Below are 12580 nucleotides of genomic sequence, written 5' to 3'. Positions count from 1 at the left end.
AGTGAAAATGAGTGTGACACCCCTGTCAAGCACCAAAGACTGAATAGGTATTTATTGAGCATTATCTTTGTCCTAACACTGTGACAGTCCCTCTAAGATAAATTCTCAAATGGCATATGAAAACGTATCTCTCACAATTCTCAAAGGGAGGCAAGATATACAGCATTGGGGCACAGAAGATAAGCCACAGGTATAAATAACAACTGTTAACTTGTGTGATGTAAGTTCTAACACCAGTAGAGTCTCTCTCTTCTCTCTTGTGGTTGATTAAATATGCCACAAGATGATAGACACCAGAGAGATTAAAAAGACTGGAATGATGACCAACTACTTAATAAATAAGACAGAGATATGCAAGACAGTAGCAGGCAAGAGGACCCATTGTATGCATACATCCTTGACTCAGCCCATATTTGGTGATGGGCTGGATCTGGAGATGAAGTAATAGAGAAATAAGAGTTTCAGTCTTGGACAGCAGGGTGGAAGGCGGTACCATTTACTGACATGAAATAGGGGAGAAGAAATGAATTTGCTGGGTGGAGGACAGAAGTCTAGTTTTCAAAAAGGCAGTTTAATTTTGCACATGTTTACTTTGAAGTGCCTGCTTCCCCTATCTGTTCCTTTCTCTCCAATTCACTGTCACTACTCAAGGGCAGCCCATCATCTTGCTCAGACTCCTAGAAAGAGTTCTATTTGGTCTTCTGCCTCCAAACTCAATGACAGTCCAGCACACAATTTGTTACATTATTTTTTTAAACACAGATCTTATCAGGTTACTTTTGACTTCACTTTTAAAGGTCTGGTAGTTCCTTCAAGGAAATGCTAAAAGCATAACCTAGAAAGGAATTTCTGTAAATATCCTGAGCAAAATGAAAGTTAGAGCATTTGCTCTTTCCAACCACAGTTCTCACCTAGAACAGAAAATCCTCAGGATTACCTTAACTGAATAAATACATAAGTGGTCTCTTATCTTTCCATCATAAAAGCTATGTATGTTCATTTTTCTCTCTGGGAAATTTAGGGAAAAAAAGTACTTCCCAACATGCAACTGCTAAAATAAATCTGCTACCACTTTTATTTTGTTGCTGTGAATATTTATCTATACTTACTAGCCATTATTCTGTATATACAATTTGTACCCCTTAGTAAAAATTAGCATGAAATAGGTTTTACATCATTATTGACTCTTGTTGAAGATAATATTTAGTGAGTGAAGAATTAAAAGGGAGAAGGGACCTGTAGAATGAGAGATCTTAAAAGCTAGAAATTGTCTCATGAGAATGCCATCAATTACTTCTGTGTCCAATTGTCTTGTTCATGACAATGTACTGGGAAGAAAGACCATCACAGAGGCAGCAGTCAGATGGCCCCTATACTGCAGGGTTAGGCGAAACAGGGAATAAATATATCAAGCCCCCACAGACAGGAATCACACTGAGGACAGGAAGTAAACATGCTTCCAGTTTCTGTGAGAGAAAAGATCAGGGACCATGCATGACTTGAAGAACTTTGAAGACTGGGACTCTTATAACATCCCCAGCCTTACTATTTTCATTACTCTGTTTCTTCAGAGAGATTAGCAGTAAAAGCCTTTAGGAGAGAAGGGCTTATGGGTTAGTATTCCTGGACAAGAAGAAAATACATAACCTGGAAAACTATCCACATGCTGTCAAGAGAGAGAAGGTGCAGGAGTAAAATAGGAGAAAAGGGCTAAAGGGGAATGAAAAGTGGGCAAAGAATAAATGAGTCTAGGAATGGAATTTAGTACTAGGACTTAAAAGTTGAAAGATCCCCACCAAAGTACATACACTTGCAATCTAGCTATGTCAGCCCATTGCAAGTCTACTCAAACACGTTCCTAATCAGCCAACTGTCTCCAGGACCTCTGCACTTCTACATCTTTGTTCTCCTTATCTATTCTGGCTAGAATAGCCCATCCTTTCCAATCTATCTGCCATCTTTCACTCACCCGTAGTGTTCTGATGCAATGTCCCTGCTTCTCTGAAGCTTTGTCTGACTCTCGCTTTGTATTCTCTCCTTCAAATCTGAGGGCCAGAATGGTTCCCCCTTTGGAATCCTAAATCACTGTCTCTTACAGCATTCACCACACTGTATTCTAGTTATATGTCAAGTGCCTTGGCAAGAAGACACACTCCTTGATGCCAGGACTGCCCCTCTATTCATGTTCCTATCACTGACAGAATGGCAAAGAATTTCCAGATTGTAATTCAGGCAAATTCACTAAGCAAGGGGTTTGAGAAGGGACACAAAATAATATATGAGATGAGGTATGATATGATATGACATGAAATATAATATAATACAAAATAATGATGAGTGTCATTTTATTTGATTAAAACCAAGTATTTCATAGCCTTGGGATTCCCAGTCTGCTGGAGCTACTAGAAGTACAGCACACTTAGTTATCAAATTACCTGCTGCCACTCCCAGATGGGAACAAAGGCAAGAAAATTTCTGAACAAACTGTTCAGACCCTCCATTGATATTAGACAATTATGCTGGCATAGCAACATGGTCTCTGATGTTGTGCCAGAGCAATCTGCCAGGGCTCAGTTCAAATCATTAATTAGCAAAATTCACATATTCTTTAATTTTGGCAATAAAAAATTCACAGTATTTCAATATTAAATAATACAACAAACATTTACTAAGCTGTACCAGGAGAAAAACTAAGTTCCTAGTCATAATAAGTCTACAATTAATAGATGAAATAAGATACAAAGAATTATATGGAATTATATAGTAATATTATACAGAATTACATAGTAACAATGTGCATGGAGTCCTGCTTAGTTGACACAAAATATATGTTTATTGATTTTCACAGTGTATAAAAGATTTCAAAACAAAGTCTATGAAAATTAGAAAATAAAAGTTATTTCTAGCCTGGAAAAATTAATATGGTGTAAATTAATCAAGAACTTAAACTGGTTTAATGAAATTTACTCTAGAAAATATTTCCTCATCTGAAGTTTATCCATACTGGTACAATTCTGAATAAAATGTTCACATGCATGAAAATTAGCAAATATCTCTCTGGGTACAGAGAACAGCAGAGCATATCCTTTCTCCTTCAAAGGGACTTGGTCACCAACTTACACTATACACAAAAATAAATTCAAGGTGGATGAAAGACTTAAACATAAGTCGTGACACCATAAAAGTCCTAAAGGAAAACATAGGCAGAAAAATCTCAGGCATTCCACACAGCAGTATCTTCATTGATATGTCCCCTACAGTAAGGGACATAAAGGAAAGAATAAACACATGGGACCTCATCAAATTAAAGAGCTTCTGCATGGCTAATTAAAATGAAAAGAGAACCAAGTATATGGGAAAACATATTTGCCAATGATAACTTGGACAAGGGTTTGATTTCCAAAATATATAAAGAACTCACATGACCTCAGTCCAAGAAGACAAACAACCCAATTGAAAAATGGGCAAAAGATTTCAACAGACACTTCTCCAAGGAGGACATACAGAGGGCCCAGAGATATATGAAAAGATGCTCAGCATCACTAGCCTTCAGAGAGATGCAAATTAAAACCACAATGAGATACCACTTCACACAGGTCAGAATGGCCATCATAAACAAATCAACAAACAAGTATTGCAGAGGATGTGGAGAAAAGGGAACCCTATTGCACTGTTGGTGGGAATGCAGACTGATGCAGCCACTGTGGCAAGCAGTATGGAATTTCCTCAGAAAACTAAAAATGGAACTGCCTTTTGACCCAGCAATTTCACTGCTGGATTATATCCTAAGAGTCCTGAAACACCAATTCAAAAAAAAAAAAGAACCTATGCACCTCAATGTTCATAACAGCACAATTTACAACAGCCAAATGCTGGAAGCAACCTAAGTGCCCATCAGGAAATGAGTGGATCAGAAAACTATGGTACATTTACATGATGGAACACTACGCAGCAGAGAGAAAGAAGGAGCTCCTACCCTTTGCAAAGCATGGATGGAACTGGAGAGCATTATGCTTAGTGAAATAAGCCAGGTGGTGAGAGATAAACACCCTATGATCTCACCTTTAACCAGAACATAATCAACAAAAGAAAAAAAGCAAGCAAAATATAACCAGAGACTTTGAAATTAAGAACAATCTGACAGTAACTAGAGTGGGGGATGAGAGGGATAATGGGGGGATGAGTTTTTAGGAACAACTATAAATGACACATGGACAAAACCAAGTGGAGTTGGAAGAAAGCGAGGGAGGTGGGCTTGGCTGTGGTGGGGGTGAGTGGTGGGGGGGTAGATGCAGACAACTGTAGTTAAACAACAACATAATTTAAAAAACAACAACAAAAAAACAAAGGGACTTGGGAGACATATCAATTAAATGGAATCATCAGATTTTGATTGGATGTTGATTGTTAGGTGTAATAATAAAATTATGGTTATATTAGTTATAAATTCTGAGATATTTATAATAAAAATGCATTATATAAAAGATATTTTAAGAGTGCTGAGGGGATAGATAAAATAAGATGGACAAAATGTTGATAAATGTTGAAGCTAAGTGATGGATGGGTACAAGGGAGTTTATGACATACTCTACCTTTTGTAGAATAAAGTTAAAATTGATTTATAATAGAAAATTTTTAAATGCTCTGTACTCTGCATGTAAAGCACTTCACATAAGTTAGATATTATATGTTATCATTGTTCTTGCTGTTATTACTAGTATAAGAATTAGCCTGATCTGATGAAAAAAAAAAAAAGAAAATGCATGAGCTTTAAAGGTCTAAGTCCTAAATCTGTCATTAAACAGCTATGTGGTCTCAAGCAAATATTTTAACTTTTTTGAGTTTCAGTCTGCTTATTGTAAAATGTGGAAAATAAAAATATTCATCTCAAAGGGATGTTGTAGCACTAAATGAGATGATCAAAACAGTATATTGGAAATTGTAAAACATAAATATTACAATTTTTAATCCTTGCTCATAAGAAACTTATAATTCAATTATAGAAGAAATAAAAATCTTATGGAACTGTAAAAGAAAACTGAATCAAAATAGTGATAAGATACTGTAAAAATTCAGAGAAAGGCAAGATTATTTGGGGGTTACTAAAAAGGCTTCAGAGAGAAAAAAACATCTGAGCTGTTGAAAACTGGCAGAATTTTCACAGGAAAAGATGAGGGCAGGGAGCAGTCTATGAAAAACAGCTGAAGGAAAAAAACACATGGTATACAAGGGAGGATAAGAAACTTTAATTTGGAAGAGCTAGAATTACATGAGTAGTTTGTAGCCAGGTCAAAGGCCATTCTGAATGTCTTCCTATATAAGAGATTTTATCTGATTGGTGAGGGGGAACCACTTTCAACTTTTAGCAGGAAAATAAAATGATGAGATGCTTTCTAAGATTTATCTCACTGCTGATCAGATATTACCATGGAAATAAAAAGAGTACCTAAAGAATTAGCACTATAAAAACATGAAGCATGTGACAGTCAGAGATAGCGAAGGCATAGTACATGACAGTCAGCCAGGATTAACTTTTTATTTGATAAGGAAGGCATAATATATTAGAATTTTGGTAAGGGTAACATATATGGTCTGTTGACTTCAAGAGCTTACAGATAATTTCACCAAGTGCTATTATTTGATAAACTGGTAAAAAGACTGGCTTAATTTTTTCTAAGAAGTTAACAAACCTGGCAAATAACTGTACTACAGTCATGTAGAAGTGACTATAAATTATTAATTGTGCCTCATTACATATAAATTATATTTTGATTACCTGCTTTGCAATTTAATCTAATGTCAGAAACCAGAAAAAATCACTCTCTAGATGATTAAGTTTTCATTTCTTAAAATACTGTAAATTTTCAAAAATAATTCTTATTTAAGGGGTACCTTAGCATTTTAGAACATTGCATCAATAAAATATTTTCTCCTTCAAATTTCTGATGAAATGCAACTGCTCTCAAAACTCAAGTATTACTACACAAAAACAGGTTTTTCTTCTGGAGTTTTTAAACAACAACAAAAAATGCTACCATAGGCTGATTCTATAACCCAAAATATTCACAGTAAGTATTTTGTACATCAAATAAAATATACCTGTACAAACCAAAAGAAAATAAGATATGGGAAGGAGGGAAGATCATTCCTGAGTATAGGTGGGACAGAAAAAGTATCACTGACTGGGAAAAAAATAGACATTTCTCATTTTACCCTGCTAGTAAAGTTGAAATAAATAGGAAGTCGTGCTACGAATTTTTTTAAAGCCAGCATGAAACTTCTCATTGCATGAAAGGTACATGTCATGTCATAATTGTAGTAAGTAGAAAATACTGAATGTAACAGCATACAAAAGTGGTTTTACAATATGCAGCATTATGTATTAGGGGACCATCAAATGTGTAATTTCCAGGCACCCTATCCCTTTGACTGACAGACAGAAATTCTGCCTCATTTACTGGAAAGGAGATGTACTCTGCCCTAAAATCCCACACAGAAAATTAAAAGGATAAAAAAACATCAATTCTGGTTTCATTCCATCTTGGTCCCAGCATAATGGCTCCCACTAAGAAGGATGGCAAGAACAAGGGCTGTTCAGCAATCAACAAGGCAGTGATCAGAGAATACACCATCAACATTCACAGGGGCACCTGCATAGTAGATTTCAAGAAGGCTGCCCCTCAGGCAATCAAAGAGATTGGGAAATTTGCCATTAGGAGAGGGGAAGTTCAAATATACACATTGACTCGAGGCTTAAGAAAGCCATCTGGTTCAAAGGAACAAGCAGTGTCCCATACTGTGTGTGGGTGCAGTTGTCCAGAAAAACGTAATGAAGATGAACATTCACCAAACAAGCACTATACCTTGGTAACCTATGTGCCTGTCACCACTTTCAAAAATGTACAAACAGTTAATGTGGAAGAGAACTAACTGCTGATAGTTGAATAAAGTGATAAAACTGCCTCCCAAATTGATTTCATTTCACCAAAAGAATATGTGGGCTACTTTATTTTGCCAGAAGTGATGTTTATAGAACTGTTTTTAACTTCACAATAGAATAGTTATGAAATCTTCACTAATCTTGATAGAAAAGAGCATTATATGGAAAGAAAAGATGGAATTAGGCTTAATAAAGATGATAAACCTTGAGTTTTCTCAAAATCAGCACACTTTCTTAATCTTTTTAATTTTGTCATGTGAAAAATTGTCACTGGTAACAGCAATCTTTCAAAACCTCTCTACTTCAACTATTGAAGCTTTTTGTTCGTGGATTTCAGCCAGTTTCTACTTTGCCCACAGAAGGCTGGGTAGTCTGCATCTATCTACAGACAGCTTGTTTTAGGAGCACTCATTAACACTTTATTATATAATTATACTAATCCACTCCTGGCTGCTCTGTCAATATTTAATTCCCAAAGCCTCACTTCAAATTGAGTTGTGTATGTGTGTGAGTATCCATCATATACTGTTTTTATTAAAAAGACAAAGAGAAGGAACCAGACCAAAAAAAAATAGATAAAAGAACTATAAACCTAAAAAAAAAGAAAGAAAAAGTAAAAAGAAAGGAGCCAGGAAAACTGCTTCAAATGGTTTACTTATTTTCAAAACAAATCATGTGATTAAAATAGGCACTTTCCCAGATGGCTGTCACTTTGCATGTCAGTGAAAACTCCACTGAGAGCTGAGTCAGCAGTCCTTGACCTATCTATCAGCAGCACCTTCACTTGCTTGTCTTTTTCTTTTTAATTGATTTGTTTCACAAGATAGAAATAAGGGTGAAGGTGAGAAGGTGCATAAAATATAAAGAGAAATACTGAAATACCACTAGTTAAAAAAAAAAACAGACTATTTTTTCAAAGCCCTTGTTACCATGACTGCAAAAGTACACATTCCCGAAAAAGAAATCTGGATGGAGAAAAGCACAGGGAAAGAGAACACGTAACTCCATACCAGTCAGTCCTTCACAAAGTACATCCCTGTGGGGTATGTGCTAATCACAGGTGGCGTCATCTCCCTCACACACACCAAATGGAAGCAGTGAAGTCTAACCATAATGAACCTGGAGGGCATTATGTAAGTGAAATAGGTCAGTCAGAGAAAGAGAAATACTTATATGTGGAATTTTTTTAAAAAAGTAAATAAAGTCAAACTCCTAGAAACGAGTAGAAAAGTGGTTCTGGGGGAAGGGTAGACAGGGAAATTAGGGAGAAGTTGGTAAGCAGGGACAAACTTTCACCTAGGAGATGAATAAATGCTTGAGGATCTAATGTTTACCATGATTATTATAATTGATAACTCTGTATTGCACAATTGAGACCTGAAAGTTCCCACCAAAAAAAAAAGGTTAATAGGTGAGGTAATGGATGTATTAACTAGATGGGAAGAATCCTGTCACAATGCATAATTATTATTAATGCATAAATATATCAAATCATCACATTATACACTTTAAATATAATTTTGTCAATTATACTTCAATAAAGAAAATAAGGAAGAATAATAAATAATAAAGAAATAAATAAATAAATAATAAAGAAAATAAGCAAGATTATAGACTTTTTTTCAGTCTATAATCTTGCTGAGATGTTAACACCAACATTAGCTTTTTTTTAAATCCTCACTCAAAGACATTTTTTTCATTGCTTTTAGAGAGAAAGAAAGTGAGAGAGAGAGAGAAATATCAATGTGAAGAATACTGATTGGCCACCTCCCATATGCTCCCCAACCAGGGCTCAAACCCGCAACTTATGTATGTGCCCTGACAGGGAACTGAACCCAGACATTTCAGCATATGGGACAACACTCCAAACAACTAAGCCACACCAGCCAATTTAGACATTAGCTTTTGAAAACAAGTTTGAAAGGAACTGAAACTGCTAAAGTACTCCAAAAGTTTTGTTTAGATTTTAACCTGACACCTTGGTCCGATGTCCACTCCCTGACCTGGTAAATGTAAGCATGCACAAAGTTAGACCTCATTTAATTAGCTAAATACTAATTAGCACTTAATTATTACTATTGAAATAAATTTTAAAATACTGTAGTTAGTACTGCACTATTCTGTCCTAGTAATAATGCTCTAGTCTCTGATCCTCTCAGTTTGTTACCATTTCCAATTGAATGGGTCACTTAACTATTTACTCTTGTAAGTGGACACCTCCTAGATTCTACCTAAATTACCTGTTTCATTCACTGAACAGTTGCAAATTTACAAAATAAAAAACATAGTCAATTTGTCTTAGAATCTCCTGATTTCCTGGGCTTCAATATCAAAGACTGAATACTGGATGGACTATTAACTGATTCTTCCTCCTATTCTGGTATATAGACTGATCAGGAAAAATGATTTTTCAGTAAATAGTAGATAAAGCTTTGCAAATAGTGAAAAAATACCATGAATAATTTATCACTTTCCACAGATATAGAACAAACATTTCAAAAATTAATATAGAACCATAAATGATCCCAAATAGCCACAGCAATTTTGAGAAAGAGGAACAAAGTTGGAGGGATCCCAATACCCAATATCAAACTGTATTACAAGACCACTGTCATCAAAACTGGTACTGGCATAAGAAGAGGCCCATAGATCAATGAAACAGAATATAACCCAATATAACCAGAATATAGCTCAGAGATAAACTCAAGTCTCTATGGTCAATTAATATTTGACAAAGGTGGAAGAAGCACAAAATGAAGTAAAAATAGCCTCTTCAACAAATGGTGTTGGGACATCTGGACAGCTACGTGCAAAAATATGAAACTCGACCACCAACTTACACCATATACAAAAATAAACTCGAGATGGATAAAAGACTTAAATATAAGTCAAGACACCATAAAAATCCTAGAGAACATGGTGAGGAGAATCTCAGATATTCTCCAAGCAGAATATTTTCCATGATATGTTACCTAGAGCAAAGGACAATAAAGGAAAGAATAAACAAATGGGACTTTATGAAAATAAAAAGCTTCTACATGTCTAAAGAAAACCTCAGCAAAATGAAAAGGGAACCAACTATATGGGAAAATATATCTGTAAATGTTACCTCAGACAAGGGTTTGATCTCTAAAATGTACAAAGAACTCACATGACTTCATTCCAGGAAGACAAACAATCCAATAAAAAAATGAGCAAAGGACCTGAACAGATATTTCTCCAAGGAGGACATACAGAGGTCCCAGAGACATATGAAAAGACACTGAGCATCATTAACCTTCAGAGAGATGTAAATTAAAACCACAATGAGATACCACTTCACACTGGTCAGAATGACCATCATAAACAAATCAACAAATTAACCAGTGCTGGAGAGGTTGTGGAGAGGAGGGGACCCTAGTGCACTGTCAGTGGGAATGCAGACTGGGAAAGCCACTGTGGAAAACAGTATAGAATTTCCGCAGAAAATTAAAAATGTAACTGCCTTTAACCAGGAACTTCCACATTTGGGACTATACCAATCCAAAAGAAACTATGCACCTCAATGTTCATAGCAGCACAATTTACAATAGCCAAGTGCTGGAAGCAACCTAAGTGCCCATCAGTAAACAAGTGGATCGGAAAACTATAGTACATTTACACAGTGGAATACTATGCACCAGAAAGAAAGAAGGAGCTCCTACCTTTTGCAACAGCATGGATGGATCTGGAAAGCATTATGGTAAGTGAAATAAGCCCCAGTGAGAGACAAATACCATATGATCTCACCTTCAACTGGAACATAATCAACAAAACAAACAGACAAGCAAAATATAACCAAAGACACTGAAATAGAGAATAGGCTGACCATGACCAGAGGGGAGAGGGGAGGGAATTTTAGGGGAAAAGGGGAAGGGTTTGCAGGAACAAGTATAAAGGATACATGGACAAAAACTAGGGGGGATGGAAACGGGAGGGAGGTGGGGAGGGCTGGGGGTGGGCTGAGATGGGAGTAAAAGGCAGAAAACTGTACTTGAACAACAATTAAAAAAATAAAACAAAACAAAAACAAATATCCATTAAACCTAAAAAAGAAAAAAGAAACTGCAGGAGTCCAGAGTAGCTCAAGCTAATAGCGTCACGAAGGAGAGAGCCAAGGTTTAGGACTAGAATGGTGGGCAGAGGCCAGATCCTGCAAGATACTGAAGACTAAACATAAAGGCAGTGAGGAGCCAATTTAAGGGGGGAAAAAAAGGCTTAATCAGATTTTAGTTTTACAAATATCAATTTGGCTACAGAGTAGATCAAAGTGAGAATAAGGCCAGGATGGCGCTATATTAGGAACCTTGCTATAATCCAGGTTCTAGGTCATGGTGAGCTGGACAAGGATGACAGTTGTGGAAAAGAAGAGTAGATATTTAAGAGGTAGAAGAGATAGAGCTTGATGGGTGATTAAATAGGGGTTGAGGGATGATTTAAGCTCTGAGGTGATTCTGAAGTTTAGAAGGTGGAAGACGCTTATCATTTAATTAAATAAGTAATTTATGTGAGAAAAAAAATCACTTCTAAAAACTTATTCAAACAAAATCAAGACACCTACTGCTCTTATACTGTTACTATCAATTAGTACCTGAGTTCTAGCCATAACGTACCTGGTTACCAACCAATAATAGATGTTCTCCAAGAAGAAAGTCTTTAAGCATATCTTCCATCACTATCATGTGCTAGAGAACAAGAAGTATAGGTTAATTGTGTTTTGTATAATCAAAGTGAAATAAGAAAGTTAACTATAATGATATCTTCAATGGAAAGGAAAACATCTATTACAATATATAATAACTACACAGTTTGATTTTTTTATAAAAATAAAAATTAATGCTGTGGTTATAAGTAAGTTATATAACCAATTAGGTCACTCATATTAAAAACCTGAAACAGGCCCTGGCTGGCATAGCTCAGTGGATTGAGCGTGGGCTGCGAACCAAAGGGTCGCAGGTTCAATTCCCAGCCAGGGCACATGCCTGGGTTGCGGGTCATGTCCCCAGTGGGGGCCAAGTGAGAGGCAACCACACATTGATGTTTCTCTATCTTTTTCCCTCCCTTCCCCTCTCTAAAAGTAAATAAATAAAATCTTAAAAAAAAAATGAAATCAAGTTCCAAAAAAAACCTTAAATAATACACCTCAGCAAAACTAAGTCATTCACCAATATTTCAAATATTTTTTAGCTACTGCACAATTATAATTTAATATAATATTTAAATTAACACTTGCTAATGTAAATATATTGTAGAAAGGCTTTCTAAAATAACTGCAGATTTCCATGGAACATTTTACACTGATTTATTTTGTTTTTACTTATTGATTTTACAGATGGGGAGAGAGGGAGAGAGAGAAAGAGAGAGAGAGAGAACCATTGATTTTGTTCTACTTATTTATGCATTCACTGGTTACTTCTTGTATGTGCTCTGACCAGAGACTGAACCTGCAACCTTCGCATATTGGGACAACACTCTTAACTAACTAGCTACCCAGCTAGGCTACACTGATTTATTCTTAATCATTACCTTCAAAGGATGTATAACTTTAAAATTAAAAAAAATTATTTACTTTCCACATTTTTTACTCAAATTATGATACAACATAATAAAAGAACATGATTA

At 35.7% G+C, this 12580-nt stretch overlaps 1 protein-coding gene across 4 annotated transcripts in view; it reads right to left on the bottom strand.

Moving 5' to 3' along the window:
• VWA8 (von Willebrand factor A domain containing 8) overlaps positions 1–12580 on the bottom strand; it is a 421660-nt gene that overhangs the window by 226571 nt on the left and 182509 nt on the right. For all 4 annotated transcript variants that reach the window (XM_045839249.1, XM_045839250.1, XM_045839252.1 and 1 more), the window contains exon 20: positions 11572–11643. In XM_045839249.1, coding sequence (XP_045695205.1) covers positions 11572–11643 — 72 coding nt within the window. The remainder of the gene's footprint in view (positions 1–11571; positions 11644–12580) is intronic.

Source organism: Phyllostomus hastatus, unplaced genomic scaffold, assembly GCF_019186645.2.
Source record: "Phyllostomus hastatus isolate PE091 unplaced genomic scaffold, TTU_PhHast_1.1 phas_contig_29, whole genome shotgun sequence".
Taxonomy (NCBI): Eukaryota; Metazoa; Chordata; class Mammalia; order Chiroptera; family Phyllostomidae; genus Phyllostomus; species Phyllostomus hastatus.
The sequence above is the reverse complement of the archived record's forward strand: the minus strand, read 5'-3'. Positions and strand labels throughout refer to the sequence as shown.